General features: G+C 38.7%; 2 protein-coding genes across 2 annotated transcripts in view; both read left to right on the forward strand.

The window, feature by feature from the left end:
* LOC140232511 (uncharacterized) overlaps nucleotides 1-6,225 on the forward strand; it is a 44,406-nt gene extending 38,181 nt beyond the window's left edge. The window contains exons 39-41 of the mRNA XM_072312605.1: nucleotides 364-480; nucleotides 1,326-1,598; nucleotides 2,115-6,225. Coding sequence (XP_072168706.1) covers nucleotides 364-480; nucleotides 1,326-1,598; nucleotides 2,115-2,864 — 1,140 coding nt within the window. The 3' untranslated portion in view covers nucleotides 2,865-6,225. The remainder of the gene's footprint in view (nucleotides 1-363; nucleotides 481-1,325; nucleotides 1,599-2,114) is intronic.
* Nucleotides 6,226-9,735: 3,510 nt separating this feature from the next.
* LOC140232504 (retinoblastoma-like protein 1) overlaps nucleotides 9,736-23,315 on the forward strand; it is a 30,699-nt gene continuing 17,119 nt past the window's right edge. The window contains exons 1-5 of the mRNA XM_072312599.1: nucleotides 9,736-9,908; nucleotides 15,582-15,715; nucleotides 16,769-16,966; nucleotides 18,514-18,578; nucleotides 22,510-22,635. Coding sequence (XP_072168700.1) covers nucleotides 9,768-9,908; nucleotides 15,582-15,715; nucleotides 16,769-16,966; nucleotides 18,514-18,578; nucleotides 22,510-22,635 — 664 coding nt within the window. The 5' untranslated portion in view covers nucleotides 9,736-9,767. The remainder of the gene's footprint in view (nucleotides 9,909-15,581; nucleotides 15,716-16,768; nucleotides 16,967-18,513; nucleotides 18,579-22,509; nucleotides 22,636-23,315) is intronic.

Consider the following 23,315-nt stretch of genomic DNA (forward strand, 5'->3'; position numbering starts at 1 on the left):
TGAACTTACAATTTTGTTCAGTCTCTTAAACCTGATCACAAAATAAGACGATGCAGATAACACTTGATGTGGAATGTGCGTGTACAATTATTTTTTTTTGTGTGTGAAACTTCGTCAAATTTTGCAAGGAGCCACGACTTAAAATGTACACAAAAGTTTTAAATGTTGTTGTTTTTTGTTGTTGTTTTTTTACACAGTGGATTGGATGCCCATAACATCCTGCAAAAATTTCCCGCTACAAAAATGCTGTTAGCTCCGATTCACAGAAGTTTCATGCTGCGAATGTTTCTGGGTTTACAGTAATGTCAGTTAATTAAGAAAAATCGTTAGCATCTCTTCGTTCTTATGTGGATTTCTTGTCAGGATGCCTCCAACCCACTGGCCAAGCAATTAAAGAAGAAAAAGAAGAAGCACAAGCACAAACCTGGCTCAGGGACTGGTCAGTCAACTGACCCGACCACTTCCACAGCAGCTTCTGAAGTAAGCATGTGATGTGAATTTTATTATACAGTCCGACCTCTCCTTGTCCTGACATGTCGGGACTGTCGGGCGCTTATCCGGATAAGGGATTTGGCCTGATATGGGAGACTCATTGTTTAATACACGCGGCTGCCTACCCAGCGGTAGCTACATGTGCAAATGTATCAATTTTGCGTGGACATGTCACATCCTCATCATAGTTGTCCCAGGGGTCAGCTGGTCTGCGTTCAGAATTCTCTGATAATTTGCTCAATGAACTATCGCTTGTACCATGCCCTGATTTAATGAAAAGTTTTCAGTTCAAGTTCTTGCGGTGATTTGGGGGTAGTGAATGTCTGAATGCATGTTATTTATAGATGAAAATTAGATGTGAATGTATGTTAATTATGTTGGGAATAGTATGTAATTCATGTGAGTGTGTATAGGAATTTGTTTGAGTTTGAAATCCCATTGTCTCCGGTAATTATGAGATTGGTAAAAAAAAATCACACCGAGATCGCTGCCAGATAAAAGAAAGATTCAGATAAAGGGAGGCCGAATAGGAGAGGTCGGATTGTACCCCCATCTAAAAGTAGCCTTGTAGGATGTCAGCATGCATAATTAATGTTACCTCTGTTATTTACACATTTCCATATCCATTTTCTAATGTTATATGATTTTTTTTTTACCATTATGGATAACATGTCACATTGGAGTGGCATCTGTTAAGTTTAATTTTAAACTTCCTAAGGCTGCTTCACTTTTCAGTTACAGTCTTCCTTCAATTTTATTTTAGTTTCCTGAATGTTAAAATGTTTGAAATTAGAGGGGGAGTTATCATCTTATTTCCCCTCAAATATTCACAGTCTCAGGAATCCCAGGAGGACGCTGGGAGGGGCGTGGTCCCAGCATCAACCCTTGGCTCGCCTCCTGTCAAGAAACGCAAGCGGCTGAAGAACCCCATCCGACTGGATGAGAACCAGATCACGGGGGAGGAGAAAGTGGGCATGATCTCCCGCGAGTCTGGAAAGAGGCTAGCGGGCAAGCACTGTCCCTCCCTCAATGCCCTGTCCGATTGGCTGGTCAAGCACCCCTCATACAATGTGGCCATGGAATGGGGGAACATTGTCAAGACAAAGGTGAGTTGTGAAGAGTTTTTTCCTTTTTTTTGTTAGAAAAGCAACAGTGTCTGAAACGGTTTATTGACACTTCTTGTACGGCCATTTTTGAATGTTTGTTTTTCAAGTTCATACGCAGTGCTTGATTTAAGTAGCAGACACTTAAATAAATGCATTGAAAATATGTGCCTGGGAACCCAGTGCATTGCTATTCTGCATTTTATGTCCTTTGTACATTCCTTCATTTAGCTCCTATATCCAAGTTTATCATGTATTTCTATTTTTTTTTTTTTTATTCCAGGCAGCCTTGAGTGATTTATGCTTGTATTTACTTCCTTTTATCTGAAATTAATTAGAGTCAAATGTTTCTTTGAGTTTGTATCTGACACAGAGTCAGCGGTCCAAGAAATTCTTGAATAAACTAACTGTTAAGAATATCTTGGAAATTGTGCACCATAAAATCATCTGCTGTAAATTTTTATCAGAGTTAATGGTATGAATTTAAGTGTCTTTGTGTTTTATTCACTTCTCTCCAAGGGCTACTTGCGCGAGGAGCTGAGGGATCGTGTAGCAACCAGCAAGTCTCGCCACATTCCCATCAAACCTGCCCTGACAATGGCCAGTGGCATCACTCCCTCCCCAACCCAACTGACAATAGGCAGACTACCTGGGTCAAAGGTCACTATGCAAATTGGACAGAACACCTTAGGGGGTATCACCTTTCCAGCTACTTTCTCTGGGGTTGGGATGGGGCAGGTGGTGTCCTCCTCAGGGGTGGACATGTCTTCTCCGGGAATCAGTGTCTCTGCCCCAGGCATCGTGCCGGGTCAGGAAGTCTCACCCAAGAAGAAAAAGAAAAAGACGGCAAGCTCCTCTCCGCAGGTCGCTGCCGTGAAAAAGAACATTCTACCACGGACGATAACAGTCGATGCGTCTGCAGCCAGCCGCCTGGCCGGAATCTCCCCGTTCCTCCTGCCCAACACAGGCAACGTCTTCTTCTCCCCGTTCCTGGCCCAGCAAGGCGTGCTGCAGACGCCGGGCAAGACGGTCAAACTGGCCAGCACCGGAGACTCATCTCCCGGGACAACGGCGACGACGGGTCTCGTCGTCCCCACCATACAGGTGGTGGGCGCCGCAGACAAAGGCGGGAGGAAGAGGACGCATTCGGAGACCGTGGATGGAGCCCGGCAGAAGAGTGAAGCTGCACAGGCAATGGACAGTGATGATGATTCAAGTGATGATGGCGATGAGGGTCAGCTGACGTACGATGGAGCAGTTGGTGTATGATGACAGTCTCTCCCTGTCCTATTCCACATCTAACGTTATTTTGAAATCACTTCTCTTGCAATTTGGACAGGTTAATTTGTGTACAAATGGAACAATAAGATTAAAAAAAAGAAAGTATACCTTTTGATGTGTACTAGGACTGATGGCACATTAAGTACTCCAGAAGGCTGTTTACATCCCTTGGTAGACAAAATTTGGTGTGTGATCCGTCTATCATAAATGTAGTGCTTGCAGAGGATGATGTACAACCCTGTCATTAAGTTATGAGTATATATTCTCAAAAGATTTGTTGTTGTTGTTGTTGTTTTGTTTTTTTTTTTGTTGTTTTTTTGTTTTTTTTTGCATTTCAAAATCCTTTTTTCACACTAGTGTCTGTCATCTGCACACAACTTTGAACATGTTCTGCTCCGGTCCACATACTCTCACACAGTTACCTTGGATAACAATTATGAGTACCACCCATAATGATATGAATAGAGTCGTGAGCTGGAAGATATATTGATGAAATGTTCTTACAAAGGGTAAAATATGTAATGAAATGGCATCAGGGAAGCCTGGGACATCCCACGAGGCCCTGGAACTGTCAGCCTTCTGATCGTCCACCCTCCTTCATGATCCCCCTCTCTCACTAGCTTTTAGCAACAAAATACTGACTGGCGTTCCAGCAAGTCTTTGACGATCAGAACAAAAAGAGATTTGTGTGGTGTTGTGTGCAGTAAGCAGGGTAATTTCAGTGCACTCCCCGCTGTGCTTGTCCAAAGTTTCAGTCTTTGCAATATCCATCATACAATGTATGGTGATAAAACTCACAGTGTGTATTTGATATCCCACAACTGTAACCGCTTTGCTGTGAAGATATGCTGTGACTATTATTTATAAACCTACAATACTTTTTTAGCTTTAATTTCAGTGTATGGTATCACACCCATGTGTCACAATGGCCTCACATCTCAATGTCAATGATACACACCGGGCTTAGTGAATATTCAGGATCCAAAAGCCCTATTATAAACTTCTACAGCTTCATGTGGGTGGGCAGGAAATCTTGGATATATTATGTTTACTGCGCACACCATGATTTTGCGGGGGTTTCATTTTCACAAATTTTGCCCAAGTCCGCTGATATTTGTGATATCAACAACTCACAAAAAGATTGCCTCTTGTGACAGGTGATATGCAAAGTATGGTGTCTTCAATGTGAAAAGTGGCCGATTTTTCATTTGAAAAGTGACGATACTAAATTGTCTCAAGTCGTGGATTTGCGAAATATTACGCTCAGGAAATATGCATTAGACAGTATTTTCTCTTCACATGTATTGAAACTAAACTCTGGTGAGGGGTTTTATCTCAATTGTAGTCTTTGTCGCTTGATATCTTGATATAGCTGGCAAACCTGTTTTAGCATTTGGTTAATCGTCATATCTATAGTAAAGGGAATTTTGTCCCTTGAAGTGTAAGGCCATCATTGAACACAAAAGCACATAGATACTAAGACAGCCTGAGCTTACACCTATCAGTGTATACTGTCATTGTTTCCGATCAACATCTATGATATTTCCTAGTCCTCTTCAAAGTGTTCAAAGTGTAGTACAGGAGATTCTTGATATAACAAGCTGCGTAGGACCTTTGAATTTCCTTTGGTATATTGAGCATCTTGTTATTTCAGGGATAAATACAAAATAGTATAATAAATGGAATGGGACCTGCAGAATTACCTCGTTATATCAGGAATCTGGCTATGTCCGTCCTCGTTGTAACAAGTACCCACTGTGTACCTGGGGTACCATTTCTCCATTACACTCTTAAATGAAATATCTGTAAGGTTTTTATTGTATGTTTTTATTTTATAAGTTAGTTTGCCTCTTTGCTTTAAGCTTTGAGAGATGTTCTGAACTGGAATCTTGAAAGGGCTTTGCATAAAGTCTTCAGCAAACACATTATTTTCATTTTAGTGAATAGACTAGGGAACAAGTCTCTTTTTTTTTGTGGGGGGGGGGGGTTTATTGTTCACTTTAAAAGTGTTGGAAATACATTGCTCCATGTATTCTGTTTACATGTACCAATCATGGCTCTTGTCATTGAGAAGCAGAACTGAAGTACAAACAAGTTTTTCAATTTTGCTAACAATTGTGAATTTTGAATATATATGTGTACATACAAATAAATTCTTTGTTATCACCTGCGTGCAGAATATGATAAGTCATGTGAGGATTATATGAAATACAGGAAGTATTCCCTTTACTTGAATATCTGAACTTTATCATCTGAAATGTGTCATTCTTTTGTGTTGATTTATATGAAACTGATAGCGATTATCTGTGAATGGAGTGCCTGAACCTCTAGCAATGCAGAGAGATGGCAAACATTGATCCTCTTCATATGAGAGTCGACTTTGTGGAGGAACTGTACATGCATGTTAATCCATTCAGTTGTCATACTGAGTTTTGAAATCCCCATAGACTTAAAGGGGCATTCCAGACGATTTTCATAATTTCACATCATGTAGTACATAAATCGACAGCTCCATGTATAGATTTGTGGAATTTCTTGTGGTCTTTGAGCAGAGAAACCCAATACATACTCTGAAAAACCTTCTAATTACACTGAACATTGTTGATGACATAGGAGGCTCACATACACGATTTCAGAAATGTAGCAGTGTAATTCCATTACAATACCGCTTGCTGAACAAGTTCACCTGTGTGGAGTCTATGCATGCCTTCTTCTGTTCTTCTTCCTTGAGAAACCACTCAAGCATTCTTATGGTGAGACTGCCATGTCATCTCTCTTGTTCATTGCAATTTGGTATAAATTTTGAATACATTCTTATTCCTTATCCCAATCACTATAAATTCTGAAACTCTGTACCCGGTATAAATAATATGTAGTTGTTCAAACGTACAAATCTGAAAATCATCTGGAGGTCTCCTTTAATATGCAGGCCACCAGGTTCCCGTAAGGAACAGGTTAAGTGCAATTTTTATGCAACCTTTACATGATGTGAAAAGGGGCACTGTGATTTATGTCTCTGGTGGCCAGGAAAAGTCAGATATTGTGATGGTCACTATTCGTTTGTATTGCATGTATGTCTATTAGTATGCAGGGCAAATAGCCACACATTGCACACCCGTAGCTGGGCAGTCGGTTGTCAGGGTTAGATGACCAGAAATGACCGTAAGCCTTGAGACCACCTCATGATTCATTCACATTTAATGGAAGCATACCATAGTACTGAGTTTATTAGACCACTCCAAGTAGAGATGTGTCGTTCTAGTGGGGTTGAAAACAAAGGAATAAAAAGCATCCAATAGGAAAATATGGATTGTCGAGTGTAACACAATTTCATGTGGAAACAGAATTGTGTGGAGGAAAAAAAAGGTGCGTTCATATCGGTGAATAATATATGCATGTCTGTGTTGATGTGTGGATTGCAAAGTGTCTGTGTTTATCTTGATTTAAAGGGGCATTCCAGATGATTTTCATAATTTAACATCATGTAGTACATAAATCGACAACTCCATGTATTGATTTGTGGAATTTATTGTGGTTCTTGAGCAGAAAAACAATACTTTGAAAAACCTTGAACAAATTACACTGAACAAGGAGTATGAATTGGGAGGATCACATATTTCAGTAATGTAGCAGTGTAATTCCATTACAATACCGCTTGTTTGCGAGTTCACCTGTGTATGATCTGTGCATGCAGATGCCTTCTTTTGTTCTGCCTCCTTGAGCCCCAAACTCGTGCATTCGTATGGTGACTCTGCCATGTCATCATCCTTGTTCATTTCAATTTGTTCTAAATTTTGAAAATATTCTTATTCTTCATCCCAGTTATCATATAATCTGAAACTCTGTCCTCACTATAACTAATTTATAGTTGTTCAAATGTAAAGATTTGAAAATCATCCAGGAGGTCTCCTTTAAGGCTCAGCTCTCAATTCATCAAAACTGTCAAATAACAATTAAAATAGTTCATTATATATATAAATATATATACGCAGGGCTCTACATTAGTGGTCGCTCGGGGCCACGTAAAATTGATCCTGGGCCACCAAAGTTTTCTTTTGGTGGCCCAATTTGGCAGCTGAAATTCTAAGTGAATTTTTATTTCCTATCACTTTGGGCCACTATACATCTCTTTTTCAGGCCACCAAAATTTCAAATTCAGAGATTTTAGTGCTCGAGCAGGCCAGCAGAGAAAAAAGAATTACTAGTAGTGTCGCGCCCTGCAATATGTACATTAATTCATATACATAGAATAGTAATTACTATGATATCCACAATACAGGGTACCAACCTTTTTTTTTTTAAACTGTATCTTTACTTTTTTAAGGTAATAAGTGTCTTTTGCACCCCAAGCATTTTACAACAGTGGAATGACAAGACCACAAATTCCAGTACAGTGTATAGGAGTCTAGACTACACACTGCAATGGACGTGAAGTTCTATATGGAACATTGTCATATATGTGTATTCCAGCATTGTGCGAAGCAACTCGTGAGGATTAAACCCTTGAGCTAAAGCTAGTTTTTATCCTCTGTGCAACTGCTGTAGATATTTGTTTTCAAATTCATGTAGTCCCTCCAAACAAGTAAAAACGAAGAAAAAGAAGAAAAGTATAAAGCAGACTAACTAACAGGACACCGGAATGATCATGTAAGGGAATAAATAGACTCTTTATATTTTATACTGACAGTTCATGCGGTCTATTCACGATCATACCTTTCATATTTTGTATTCTGCACAATGAGTATACACAGAGTATTACTCATGCGTAATACACTGTACATTCACACATACAGATGCGTAAACACATCCATATTTTTCACTTCAAAACCTTGAGAATAGAATAATGTATAGGTGATTTCTATTGGATGGATAGCAGAGACTCCAACTCTCTCGTTTTCGACGGGAGATCTCCCGCCGAAAGCCCATTTTTGCAAAATCTCCCGTTTTCCCGCTTGAGATTTGATTCTCCCGCCCTGGCTCTGTGTCTTCCTTTGGAAAGGATTTCTTACTTATTGCCATCGTATGTTGAAAAAATAAGCCTTAGATAAACGAGAGAGCATCTGCATGTAGAACCCTATCTATGGCCCTGGACCCGGCCGCAAGGAACTTCGCACTCATGATGTGCGCTTTGCGCACATCTTGGGCACATCAACTTGGAGTCTCCTTGCTAGGGGTTTCAGGCGGGAGAATCTCAAGATCAGTAAGTACTTGGGGTTGGAGTCTCTGGGATAGTAAATGTCAAAAGGAAAAAAAGAGTGAAGAAATGAAAGAAATTGGCTATATTTACACATTTTTGAGTCACATATTTTTTTTTTTTTAATAGCTTAATCTGGTTGAATTCAGATAATACAGCATAATTCACTTTGAAAATATATAGGCCCTATAAACAACTACATGTATTATAGGACCTACAATCAAGAGAATCATAGAAACAAACCTTCCTCACACACCAATAATTTTGTTAATTTCTCAAAAGTGTATTATGGCCATCTGTGATGTCAATTTGCAGAAGATAAGAATGTAAATTTCTTGAAAAGCATATATCAACACTTTTAATACAAAGTATCTGCATTAGCGGAGAGATGTGCTCCCAGCGCCCCCCCCCCCCCAATTTTCATTGTTGCCAGTTAATATGTGTAAAAGTCTGCTGGCATTCCATGCTGATTGTGATTTCATCATCTCAAGTAAAATCAAGCAAACAACATGGTAGAATTACACATAAGATTGGACATGAAATATTCTGAAGTGGTTCCTGTTGGTTAATTTATTGAACACGCACAAACCCTATATTAAAGAATCAATTTTAGATTGATATGAATAATATTATTGAAAAATTTCTTCTCTTTCAACATATGAACAACAACATCAACAATTAACTGTCATATGGTTACAGGTACACTGTATTACAAAACAATGAACTGGGATAATCCATTTTCTTCCTGATATTGATGATTCTCCCATGAATAAAAACAAACAAACAAAACAAATTAATACGTTATGATTTAGTGAAGATCTTGGGGACAGATCAAATAACTTCTGAGCTGACAACCTGATCACCGACAATTTGCAAGCAAGCTTATGGGATATAACACAGTCTCATAAACACACTGACACTACAAAAATCCAGTAACTTTCACATCTTTGTCAGATTCCTGAGAAACATCAATTTTTGCTGACTGCATGAAGTGGATCATATGGAACCCTTGTGAACACGAGTGGGAACACGCGCGCTGTTCATTTACTACTACCATGGGGGTAGGGTCCATGCTACTACCAAGGAGGTACTCGCCTAGTACCTCTTTGCTACTACCAAGGAGGTTACCTCCTTGCTACTACTCGTAGCGCTCAGCTTTTCACACCCTTGTCCCCCCTCTCCTCCCCCGTCGTAATGCATATTCATGACTTGCTTTTCTTTGATTGGTTAGTTGGCGTTAAAGCTCCAGCATGTGCATGCTAATTAGAATTTTCACGCCGATAATGAAATTATCCTTCCGCGGGCTCACAGTTGACAAACTCGTTCACAAAGTTTTCCTGATTTATACAACAACAATTATGTTTATCTCATCATTTTATAGGATTGAATAAAATCTTTGATCAAAATCAGGCTGTATCAGTGCAAAGTAGAGGACATAAAATTCTTCTAGACTTAAAAAGTGTGAAACTGTATGTCACTGCGCGGATGAACATTAGCGACGATATGTTTTCCCGCCCTTTTCAGCTTGTGATCATTTCGCGTCTCGGTCGACCGCGAAGACGTGATCCTTAGTCCCACATGCATATCTCCAGCGCTGTTTGGGAAACTACTGCTGTGACGTGGTATCGGATATTTTTGTTGTTTTTCGATTTATGTTTCAGCATTTTGTCTCTAAGTCTGCGACACATATTAGAAAGATGGCGGATCCTTCAGAAGAAGACGTACCCAGCACAAAGGATCGTTTTGAAGAGTTATGTATGAGCTTAAATTTGGATGATTCAACGAAGACGACTGCTTGGGAATCGTACGAGAGGATTTGCGTAAACTATACGCTAGAGGTCAGTATAACACTTACAAAAATCATGTAGTCTTCGAGTACCCAAGTTTCGACGGACGAAAATAATAGGGAAACCTGCCATTGTTAGAGAGTGGTCCCATGTACTGGGAACTGTGGTTGTTATTCATAGGCTTCAAAAGCTTGACTCTTGTCTTTCTCTCTTTCTTCCGCTCCTTTTTGTTCATTTCAACTAACTCAAAAGAAGAATCTAGATACGTTCTACATGTGCAACATTTCGTTCGTAGGCCCAGTTTCTGTCTTGGCGTAGTCAGTAGGGACTCCCACTCTACCTCTAGTCTTAGCCCGCTCCCACTCCAGAGCTCAATTCGTATTGAAACTCGTAAGACGTTCAGAACCACTGCATAGCATTGTCATATAGCACTGCACTTAATAGGCTAAAACAGCTGCTGGAATAATTTAGATTCTGCCTGCTGTAAAGCTTACCGGTCATAACGTCCCCACGTCAAAACGTCCCCGAGCCAAAACGTCCTCGGGTACGACCAAAACGTCCCCGGGCCCAGCTGGCACCAAAACGTGTTCGGGTCAAAATGTTCTATGTCATAAATTTTTTATAAAATCTAAGTATCACTTATCAATTCATAACGGTAAATGTGAAGAAATTTTGTTATTTAGAGCAACATTTAGGTAGCTCTCTGCTAGCTAGCTGTGCTGCCATGCGCGGTGTCTGCTCCTGTGCAACGCGAATTCGATGCAACGCAGTGATCGCCGAGCGAGTAGTTGCGATCAAGATTATTCCCATAAGTAGATAAGTGACAAGAAAAAAAAAATGGTGAAAATTCCATTTCTTCTGGACTCGAATCTCACTCAGATGCAAGTATTTAGGTTACTGGATAACTAGGGTGAGTTTGTGCATGTTTGGAGGTCATTCGACAAACAGGTGCGAAAGTACCTTAGCGTCCATATGCGCCAGAGTGTATTTTCTTCATGAATGTGTGCATTTGACCCACAGAGCGCGCGCGGACAAAAGCGGGGACGTTCTGGTACGCGACCCGGGGACGTTTTGGTTGGAACACGGCGGGGACGTTTTGACCGGATTCGGCTGTAAACACCACCGTGAAAATGTCAGCTATTCAAGTTGTGAATTTCTTATTTCATGTCTTTTGAACTTGTTAAGTTTTAGACATCTAAACTGCCTTATCCCCTGGAGAAATTGAACCTTGACTCTTGTCAGGCTTGGCTTTTATTTGACCGACAAGTATGTGTAATTCCGCGAAAAACTTCTCATTTATAGTAATGACATTTGTTGGGTCAGTTTTTCGCTTCTCAGACAGACACCATTACATAAGCCATTGCAACGGTTTCCACCGTTCTGGCTGAAACGCAACTTCCACCCAGTTCCCCCCGCATAAAAATGGTTATTATTATTTTTTCCAGCTTGGTTTTCAAACCATTCTGGAAAAAAAAAATACAGGATTAATCAGTAAACATTTTGACTCACCTCTTCCACTGTTTCTTCCTGTTTTCTGGACCATTCTGGTTGTTTCCTCCACTTCTTTGCAGCGCTCCCCAATTCATCGCCGCCTTGGTTTGAAAAATGACCGCACAAACGTCCATGGCAAGCCAAATGCTCATTCACAATATTACAGCGTTAAATTTAGCACTCGGACAACTTACTAGTACTTTAGTTAATAAATGTAAGTGTACCGGTGCCAGGCAATATAGTGATTGTATGGAGCAATGGCGTATCAATGGTGTCTGTCTAAGAAGCGAAAAACTGACCCAGCAAATGTCATTAAATGAGAAGTTTTTTGTGGAATTAGACATACTTGTCGGTCAAGGCTTTCATTGACTGCTTTTGTCTTGAGAACCTTTCAATTCAAATGCAAACAACAGTCTACTAAGTAGGCTTATTGCAAGATTTGGGGGAATTCTGTGGTCTCCTCCACTGATATTTAAAGTTTCAGGGTTGCACACTAACACATTTTTTTTTTTTTTCCCTGCTGGTCTGACCTGTCTGTTGCACTAGTACCCGGTATGTAAATTGCCAAGTTTTTACATTTTTTACTGGTAATTTCCTGACAAAGTTACTGGTCTGACAGTGATTTTTACTGGTCAGGGACTGTTGGACCATAGGGTTTCTAGACAGAAAAATCTTGTCTGTCCGGAGGAGTCTTTTATCATTTTTTTTTAACTTTATTGGCTCTCCGTAGTAGGAGGGGATTCGTGAAGCCAGATGCAGTCTGCATGGAACATATCCCTGTCCCTGATGACCAGATGCAGACTATCTTTCGGTCAAGTCGGACCAGTGCCAGTGTGCAGCATTGTTATGTTGATTGTAATGTTAGACCATACATATTTCAAATTATAGATTGTTTGTTTACATTTGATATATGTGGGAAATGTGTGACAACAAATAGCCTATTAGTATAAATATCGCCTCTCATTTCTATTTGAAAAGTCATGTTTTTCTTCTAGACTAGAGATAGACGTCTACTGTACACATCTTAAAACCTGCAATTGCACACGTCTACAAATGTGTAGAAAAGGACATGAGGTAGACCCTAGATTCTATATCTCCTACCATGAGAGTTCTGCATAGTCTACATGTATAACTTCTTTCTTTTCTTTTTAATCAAATGATACATACAAACCCTTTATACACCCAGTTTCACAGTACAATTAAGGAGCCTCAGCACGCTCTGTGTTACTGTTTAAGTTAGCAATACATCCTAACATTAAATAATAGATAGTGTTCCAGTGGAACAATCTTCATTTGTTCCAGTGGAATAATCTTCAGTTTTGCCTAATAATAACAGTAAATTTAGAATGATCAATGTTTACTTTTCTTTGAATAAGAAAAACAGTTAAAGGGAACTGATACTCATTCAGCATCTACATAGGTAGTATTCTATTTTCATTTTTCTTGCATAGCGAAAGATAACTTGATTCAAGATGAGGGAATGATATTACCTTGATATGTTAACAGTAAAATGTCATGTACTTTTCATGCATTAAAGAAAAAAAAACAATTTTTTTTTTAAATTCTCTTTATACATTGTATCATCTGTACTTCAGTTCATGGTTTTCCGCTCGACAACCAGATGGCAAGTTCCTGCTATGACAGGAATTGGTGTCTTGTCATCCAGCAATGGCTGCACCAAACGTTAAAGATTCACATTAATTTAGCATTGAATGGATTGTCCAATTTTCCGCAAACTTCACTGATTTGTTCATATAATTTCTGCCTTCACTATAAAACCTACTAGACTTTGATTGTATCATTCCCTTTAATGCAGTACTTTTTTTTTCCACTCCCAAAGGAGAGAAATTTACTTGGAAAATGAGTTAAAGTACAATGTAGTTTCCTTCAGTTTTGATTGGTGTACCAGAAGAATGATTTCCTTGTAACTCGCAATAAATGGAAGTTGGGTCTCGATATGTATTGTCACAATGCGCAGCATGGAAACTGAATAGCAAATTTGTACTTTCAGACTGAGATCAGTGAATGTTTAATACATTAATCAAATATTTAGAACCAATGGATGTTCCATTATTCAGGCATGGTATTAGTAGTACACTGTAGTAGAGTTACTACTACTGATCGATGTGTACCACTACTACTTCTACTACTACTACTACTACTGCTGCTACTACTACTACTATACTAGTACTACTACGTTGTACTACTACTACCTACTACTACTACTAACTACTACTACTACGTAGTACTACTACTACTACTACTACTACTACTGTAGGAGCTGAAATTTTCGCGGTGGTTTTATTTTCGCAAATTTCGCGAATCGCCTTTGAACCGCGAAAATAACAACGCGCAAATAAGTAAGTTCAGTTAGACCCTCGCAAATAATCCGCGAAATTAACAACACGCGAAAATGTCCTCCAAGTAGCAATTTGCGAAAATATCTGTACGCGAAAATTTCAGCTTGTACAGTACTACTACTACTACTACTACTACTACTACTACTACTACTACTACTACTACTACTACTACTACTACTACTACTACTACTACTACTACTAAAAAACTATTACTACTACTACTACTACTACTACTACTGCTACTACTACTACTACTACTGATGACTATACTACTACACCTGTAGTAGTAGTATTTAGTAGTAGTATACACCTTCTTCTTTTTGTGTGTGTGTGTGTGTGTGGTCATATTGTCCTACTGTACATGTACCAACATCATTTCCTCATCTGATTGAATTCATCTCTCTGTTCTATTAATATAGAACAGAAATATATTTAATCACATGAAGAAATAATGTTGGTATAGGCTCAACCATGAACCAGTGTCTGGTAGTTACAGTAATTACCAAGAGTGAGATGCAATTATTGTAATGATCAATGAAAGATTTGAGAATAGATACTGTAAAAGTGGAAATTTTTGCGGTGTTGAAATTTTCACGCATTTTGCGCAACCAGAAACTAGCGCGAAAATAAAAGCACGCAAATATTTTTGCTTGCTGTATATTTCTGTGTGGGATGTCTTGATTCCGCGGAATTAAAAACACATGAAACTCTTCTTACCCAGCCAAGCACGAAAAATTAGTACCCGGTAGCGCGAAAATATCCACTTTTACAATAACCAGTAATTACAGAAAGCAATCAGCCCAGGGATAGAGCATTAATTGTGTATTAATCTAGTTTTCTCCTACTCTTGCAAAATTTGGATAGGTATATTTTTGTTTGAAGTATTTTATTGAAATAAACCAGATGCTGAGAAAGATGGTTGATATAGCAAGTGCATTGTGTGCATCCTTGCTACAACTGTAATGTCTGCAGTTTGTAGTTAGATATCCATTGGAACTTTCTCCATCTTACAACTTGGTCAAACCAGTGGTGCAATGCTAAGTTACTTTGTGATTTGAGGAGTGAGACATGGAAGCTACAGTTGTACACAATGATACAATATTTTGCACATCTTTCCTATACAATTTGCAAATTATTTCTGTACAGTGTAGACCTACAATGTACATTGATGTACATGTACCCGTATCTTGCATGTTGATGTTCAGTCTAAGGCAGTGAATACTTTGTTATTTAGGCCATTTTCTGCTTTTGAAAGCTGTATTTGTCTAAGGAATTTTATTGGGAACAAGGTTACATTGTTTTTCAGTTACCTGATGAGTACAGTGTAGTTATACTTAGGTGTGGATAAGTGTTGACATTGAATGAGTATTCAGAATAAAGTTACCTTGGTACTGTATTGCCATTTATCTTGACCGGAGTTGAGTGTTACTGATGAGCGTGTATTATGCTGTGGTTCACTATTAGTGGTTTTAAAAATGTACTTGCTATATTGAACAATATAGGGTCCTACCCCTGTGAGGAGCGAATGAAAATTGATTCAATCAGGCCACGTCTCCCCAGGCTATTGCGTCTTTAATAACCACCTTTCCAGTACCCGGGATACAGATGATGAAGATGCATCCTTGAGACTTTTGCGCACCAGTTTTGAACAATAGAATGCAAGTCCATGTGATTTATATATTACAAGTACATGTAGTAAATGCACTCAGGATTATTAGTCAATTGAATGCTCTTTTGTCGGCTCAGATCAATGTTAAGTTCACAACTAAATGAGGAATGCAAGTACCATCGCACAAAAAGAAAGATGCAACGGAGTATGTTGTGCAAGAACCATTATCTAAGTTTGCGGTTTCATTCTCTTTTCACCTCACAGGGAGATGACATACAGTGGCTTGCATGTGCATTGTACGTGGCCTGCAGAAGGAGTGTCGTTCCCACGGTTAGCAATGGGATAGTGGTTGGCAATGGTGTGTCGCTCACACAGCTCCTGCGATCAGCCAAACTCAGGTAAACGCTCACCATCAAGACAGCAAATTGTGGAGATTAAATATTTTGTTTAGAGAAAGTCAATGTGAAAGTTCAGTTTATTTGGGCAATTGGCAACCTGGATTAAAGTTGGGTAAAACATTGTGGAAATATCATAGAGTATTTGCAGTGTAAGGCCCAAAATGTGGTCAAAGGTCAATGTTCTCTTCCACAGACCCCCCCCCCCCCTTTTCTGTGGCCCCTGCAATGACAGCATTTAGGTTGCAGTGTAGCATGACAATATTTACAAGTTCTCATGGGGGCTGATACAAAATTGTGGTGAGAGCATTAATGCATGTCACTCTTTTACATTTCATGATACAAGCACATTTTGTTGTAATCAATGCCCTCGAGATACTTCTAATCTCATATTCCTCCTGTCACTTTGTGTGTTCATGTGTATATAAAGCAATACTCAATGCTAATATTCTTCTCTGATGGCCCATTTTGGCCACTAAAATCTTGGGATTTTATATTTTGGTGGCTCAAAATAGAAGGAAATGTAACATATCATTTTGAATTTTACTTGCCCAATCAGTCTACATATTAAAAGATAACCTTTTTTTTTTTTTTTTGGAAATTTGATGGCCTGACATGATTTTTTTTAGTCAAACTCTATCCATGCTATGATTAAGTCATATGAAAGATGTTACAACTTGGCCATAAAAGGGTCCCCTTTTGGCCATTTCATTATCATTTGGGGGTTATTATATCTGCAGGAATTGTCTTTGTTTGACCAGATAGTAGAATAAAGCATATTTTGTGCTTTGCAGTCTTCCAAAGTTTGATAAGCCTTATAAATTTTTTAATTTATTCAGCACTGTTTTATTTTTTTTTTCCTTCTATGAATGTTATGTCCCATCAGTAGCCAACTCCCATTTGATATATATCAATATCTTCCATGGGAGTGAATGATGTGATTTCCTTTAAAGTTACAATCATCATCTACAGTAAGCTCAAGTCTAAGGTCCCCCCCCCCCCACATCTTCAAAATTTCTTTTATCATCACTGCATCTTCTTCTGCTCTACTATCAGTGTGATACAGTTCTTCAGCAAGATGAAGAAATGGGCGGACATGGCCAACCTTCCCCAACAGTTTCGTGACAAAGTGGACCGGCTTGAGAGGAACTTCGCCGTCTCCACGGTGATCTTCAAGAAGTACCAGCCCATCTTCTACGATCTCTTCAAGGAAGGGGAGTCAGTGCCAAGAACCCACAGGGGCAGGAAACACAAGTAAGGATCATGATGTCACTGTGGCACACACCCAGTAGAATAAAATTACATTTTTTTTAAACCCATTTCCGCATCACAATCCCAATACTGATTATTCATTTGTGTGAATAGGCCTATACAAATGTATACATGTGCAGGTGCCAAATATTGCCAGCCACAGTGGTAGCCATAATTTGAATGTTCTTAAAGACAGTAGGCTTCTTCACCATTATTTCCCAATCTGTTTATTAAAAAAAAAAAGGAAAAAAAAAAAGATATATATATATATATTATATATATATATATATATATATATATATATATATATATATATCTGCAGGTTACAATTACAATGTCAGAAAAAATTTCAAAATTTTGGATAAAACTAGCGGCTATTTTTTCGCAGGTAAAAGTGAAAACATCAAAGTCCATTTGATCTGTCTGGCTTCAGTATGTTTGTTGTGTGTTTTCTTTTTGTAATTGTCGTCATCTGTTGACATTTCCAGTCATGTCAAGAGCAAATTTATGCCTGGCAATAAACAGTATGATCTGTCATGACTAGACGACAAAGTGTTTACCGTTCAATGTACACGTATGGGAAATGCTGAGGGGAAATTCTGTTTTGAGCAGGCCTGCGCTATTTGTGGTTTTTTAATGTACCCCGTGGGCAGTGAGTGAAGACCGATCCAATCGGACCACCCCCTCTCCCTGTGCTACTGGGTCTCTGAAATGAAATCATGTGCCATGTTAAAGGGGTGGTTCAGTTTCAGGAGAGATGGGGTTTGAAGTTTCCAACATTTTTTGTTATGAATTTTTGAGATAATAACAAATGTCTTACAAAATATGAAAAAGAATATCTCTATAATTCTAAGAGGAATTCAGAGTTTGTTTGATAAAAATTGGTTTTGAAATAGCTGAGATATCCAAAACAAAGCAATCGTAGTAAACTTGGGACCGACCTTTTATCAGATCATTTGTTTTACTTTGTTGTTTGATATCTCACCGATTTCAAAACCAATTTTCATCAAAGAAACTTTGAATTCCTCTTAGAATTGTATGCTTTTTTAACATTTCATAAAGTGGTTTCTAAGTATCTCGCAAAAAGTTAAAAGCTGAATTCTCACCTCAACCAATGCTTAATCCATCCCTTTAAGTTATCTAAAGGGCTAATATGTTTGCTTCAAGATTTGAAATTGATTAGACCAATTGAGAGAATCATTTGCATGACACTAACACATGATTTCCATAACAGGAGATGAGATATGGTAATGGCTTACTGCTGTATTTGAAACTTACTATGGAGTTGTCTCATGTAGGCCTTCACATTGTACAGCTGTATGTCCTGTGTCAACTTCCATCATGACATGTGCAGTGTCTTTATGCCGGTGTCGACGTGATCTGCTTTACAGTAATTGTCTAAGTTTGACAATGAAAGAAAGTTCAATGTCCATTTTGAAATGCCTTGGATGTAGTAAACGTGTTTGCTGTGCCACACATTTTTTCATTGTGCATCAGAGCACAACATTCTCAGGCTGACTCTAAATACATTGTGCTCTTTTTCATTGTAGGCGATTACCCTGCACAAGTCAAGATGTCTTTTCATTCTGCTGGACTCTCTTTGTACTCGTAAAAGGTGAGTTAACATGCACATTTATCCATGAGACTATACTGTAAAACGAGGAACGCTCACATGCATTTTAATTTAGCAGATTTTGCAAGAGCCAACATTCACAAAATTAAAATGCATGTGAACGTTCTTGCATACAGTAGTATATTGAATGCCAGTGGCAATTACCTAAAAATAATTCATGCCACGAAAATGGCCATCGGCTCCAATTTGCTAAATTTTCATGCTGCAAATATGTCATGATCTACAGTACTTTATGGGGAAGTTTTTTTTTTTTTTTTGTATTATGTCATGGTTACTATGCATATAAGTAGTAAGTGCATGCAACATTATGTTATAAAGTATTCAACTGATTGTGAATGTCCCGATGTGATATTCTTTTGTCTATCAGCTCATGTTGATTCAGTGGAATAGAATAGTTGATATTGCATTATTCATAATAGAGGGGATGGACTTGTGTATGTAGGAATTAGTTTAGATTCCATGAAAAATGTTTGTATCCTAATTTCAGGATTGTAGCAAGGAAAAAACCTTGCTGTGCTTTTAGCTTATAGTTCATTAATTGGCACTCTGGGGTCCTCAACATTGCATATCATAATATCCTAGACTCCAGAACAATTTCCATGTTTGCATTCTAGATGTGTGCATATGATTGCAAATCATGTAGGTATATAGGCACATGCCTCTTGCTTGTCTATGCTAATCTATTTACTCAGTATTTACTTGTCTATTCTATGCTGTGCAAAAACAAAACAAAAACAAAAACAGAGATATTAAAATTTTAAGTTTAACACTTCTACCAAATTATCCTCTATTACTGATTGACTGGCAAATACACACAAATGTACCAAACAGGAGATATACAGGGCCAGTTAATTACAATAAAAAGAGAGAAAAAAAAGTTGGTGTCAATTAGCCGAGGGATATCTACATGTGTAAATACAGCAAAGCATTAACTCTTAACTTGGATAACACGGTTGCAGAGCAAGCTCTGATGACTCTGAACAATGTACAGATAGTCTTGGGTCATGTTTCAATGCTGTCTCAGTACAAACAAAAAGCGAGGGGAAATTGAACTTGGAGTCAGTTTGAAAGAAAGACATGTTTTCGTGATGATTCAACAGACCATATCAAAATGTCAGTCAGTCGCACCAGTCCAATTCACTGCTTTGTGTCACGACTCTGTGGTGCCAGATGTTTTGTATTAATGTTTCAGAAGCACTGATGTCATGCCTGTCACACAACATAGCTTCTCAAAGCAAATAGGGTCATGCAGTTTTGGGTTGATGATAAGAAAAAAAAATAATAATAATGGGGGGGGGGGGAAGGTGATGAAATTAAACAGAAATTAGTGGGTTGTGAAATCTCTGCTGTCATGCATGTGTGTATCGCAAAGTGCCTGACTGTGACATCTTTCTTTCTTGCATGGATTGCTAAACATCATGTCGTTACTTTTAACCTGTAATTGTCTTTATGCTTTAGACTTTCCATCAAAATATCCATTATTGTAGACAGTTATGACTTCACTGTGGTCAAATTCCCACCAAACTTAAGAGTGTTGTTTTCTTCATACACTGGAATGTCCTATGGCAAACATCTGTTGGTGTTGTTGTAGTGTGTATGCTTACCAGGTATGTGGTTCTGTTCTCATTTAGTCCATCACATTAACTCTGTCATTGCTTTTGACAACATGTTTTTATGCCATGACAGTGGCATTTGGGAAGTATTGATCCTCAGAGAGTTAACTGTGTTGGTGTACTGAGCAGGGCACGTAAACTCACATTGACAGTATCGGTCAAGATGCAAAGTGCCGGGTGTAATGTTCACTGTGACAGTTTCATCTTATAGCAGAGTACATTCACAGTCTACCAATTAGTCTACCAGCTCAGTAGCTTTTTTGTTGATACAAAGCAGTAAGTAGTGTACTTCATCAATACCTTTCTGTGACATTGCCCCCCTTGAAATCAATAGTGTGGCATTGATATCCTCCCCCTGTTGTGGAATATTGCGGTGGCTGGATATTACCCCATGCGCTGCATGAGGCAGCTTACTTCCCAAAGAGTATTGCCTTATTCCTAGTTTTGGTTTCAGACCCATGTTTGCATTTCTCTCAGGGTCAGTTAAGAGGTCATGTTACCTTTGTAAAGCCCTGATAGTAGGCTGCACTTCAGTCTAGTGCTTTCTTGGTGATCCAAGACATGGGGGTGTCTGCTTACACTCCCGTGCTCTGTTCAGTTTGAATGTTGTGAGAGAGGTCTAGAACATAGACTAAGGTGACCACAGAGTGAACTCAACTGTATTGCGACCCTGATAAAGGATCCTCAATTGTGATTGGTCCTACAAGTGACTTGTACACCTGAGTAGGCACGCCCAGAAGGCTTTTATTATTTACCCCTTTGTCATGTAAATGTGCCCTATCTGAGCCTACCAGGGTTGACAAATCTGTATGTACCTGTACTCTTCTTACAAGTTTGGACTTGCCAAAACTGTTTTTCTTGCAAGAAGTACACGTGGGGCATGAGCTCGTTAGAAGCACCAGCAGAATGGAAATTATCTGTATGAAAGGCAATCGGGTAGAAACTCTGACTTAATCACTCGTCCACAGGCGACACTGCTGTTGGGACAGGGTTTATTCATATCCAATCACGTAAGATTGTGTTTTGTCTTTGCATTCCTACAAATTTACTTTAAAGGTCCAGTTTACCTTTGGGAGCAGTGATTTCAAAAATTTTCAAGATATCATATTTGATGCATATGTGTAGGTCTGTTGTATCATAAAACATCCTACCATATGAAATATTTGCAATAAAACCTAAAATATAAGGAGATATCAGGGTTTTTCTCAATAAACCGTAACTGTATACGGTTTAGTCTGGAAAAATTTTTATTATAACTATTGTTCACATTTTGTGTATTTAACAACACTTAACATCGATTATACGGATTCAAATTTTGACAGTGGTTGTTTCTATCCCTAACTCACATTTTAGAACTATTTTATAGCACTAATGCTTTCATCTGCAAATGGTAAATTATGCCTTTAAATAAGTGATCCTCATTTTGTTATTAAATTCGATGATTGGTAATGACTGTTGAACATTAATGTGCATATGCCGCAAAGTCAGTTCTTGTATTTTGCAGTTGTACATGATATTTTGTTGTGGCTGTCCCTTGCCAAATGTTGGCCTGTGCAGTTATTTGTAGATTTGGTGAACTGTAGTACATGTAGTAGTCAGTGAAAGTGATACTGTGGTGCCTGCATGTTGGCATGTTTTGTTCATATGCATACAATGCACCGGTGATTAGCTCCATAAGGCTTTATGGATTAATTGCAATTCCACAATTAGGTTTGGCTCCATTTGTGTCAATTTTTTTTTCCTCTTCATGAGTACTATGCACAGGAAATATAGCCAAGAAGGAAAGAAAACAACATTCTATATTTCCTTCTGTAATCTGAGTGTAAAATTTGTGGGTATTTCCCTGTTTTTCATTGTCAACTCTCTTTCTTTTCAAACTAATGACAGGACAGCATCAGCTAGTTTTGAACCATGATACCAGTAATTGACTGTGTACATTGGATATTATTTGACAGTGTACATTGGATATTATTTGACAGTTTCTGCAGCTGGACTATAGTGTGAGCAGCAGAGATTATTTTCTTCAGCATCCTTTCTTTACATGCCCAGCAGGCTGTATCTTTTGCATGAAATATCATTCTTGTCACATTGAATTATGTATCATTTGGCATTCATATATATGCCGCAAAGTCTGACTGCAAAAGTTCTGTGATGAAATTTCAGCCCGCATTGTGTGCACTCACAACTTATCATTGTCTCACAAACCAATACAGGGAATGAAGTAAAGAGAAAGAGTAAGTGTGTGTGAATTCCAATGTTGCAAGCTTTTATAGTAAGCCATTTGTTCTGGTCTTTTGCAGGTAACTTTCCAGCCATAAGCGATGACCTCGTGAACTCCTACCATCTCCTTCTGTGCAGCTTGGATCTGGTCTTCGCCAATGCAGTGCTGGCGAACCGGCGCGACCTCTTGAACTCCGACTTCCAAGGTAAGCCGAGCCAGTCACCTGAGCTCCATCCAGGGCAGTGCGAGGAGTGGATCAAAATCTGTTTCTGAGTGTGCCATGATCATGCCAAGATTAGGGACTACAGTTCTACTTCAGTATCACATTATATGGGGTGGGGTGGGGTGGGGGGGGGGGGGGAGGAGAGGAATTGACTGAAAAACAGATCTTTTCAAATATTCTTTGAATGTTTTGCTCGAACACATGCATTCAAAACCAGCCATAAATTACCACATGAGTTGTAGCCACAGCCACGCATTTGAAATAATGTCTCTACCATGTCTTTCTATCCTGGTTAAAAGGAAACATGTGGTGTCAGGGTACATGTTATAACTTTAGGCTCCGCCCACGACAAAACCTTGTTGCGTTTCCTGTAGTTCCCTTTAAGTGGTAACGGTATCTTCTTGAGATATCTCTGGGTGTACTTGTGACCAGTACCTCTAATCATATGCATCAATCACTGTGATATGTGTTTTTTAGGTAATGCCACATTGGGCGCAATGTATTGGGAACATTGCTGTGTGCAGCATCATGATTTGTTCTGGCATTGCTGCTGCAGATTCAGAAAGCTCATATGAAACAATGACCATGCATTTCTTATAAGACAATGGCATATTTTTCTTTAACTCTTATTATTGTTTTTATGATATTACCATTCATGACAA

This window comes from Diadema setosum, chromosome 9, assembly GCF_964275005.1.
Source record: "Diadema setosum chromosome 9, eeDiaSeto1, whole genome shotgun sequence".
In the NCBI taxonomy this organism is placed as follows: domain Eukaryota; kingdom Metazoa; phylum Echinodermata; class Echinoidea; order Diadematoida; family Diadematidae; genus Diadema; species Diadema setosum.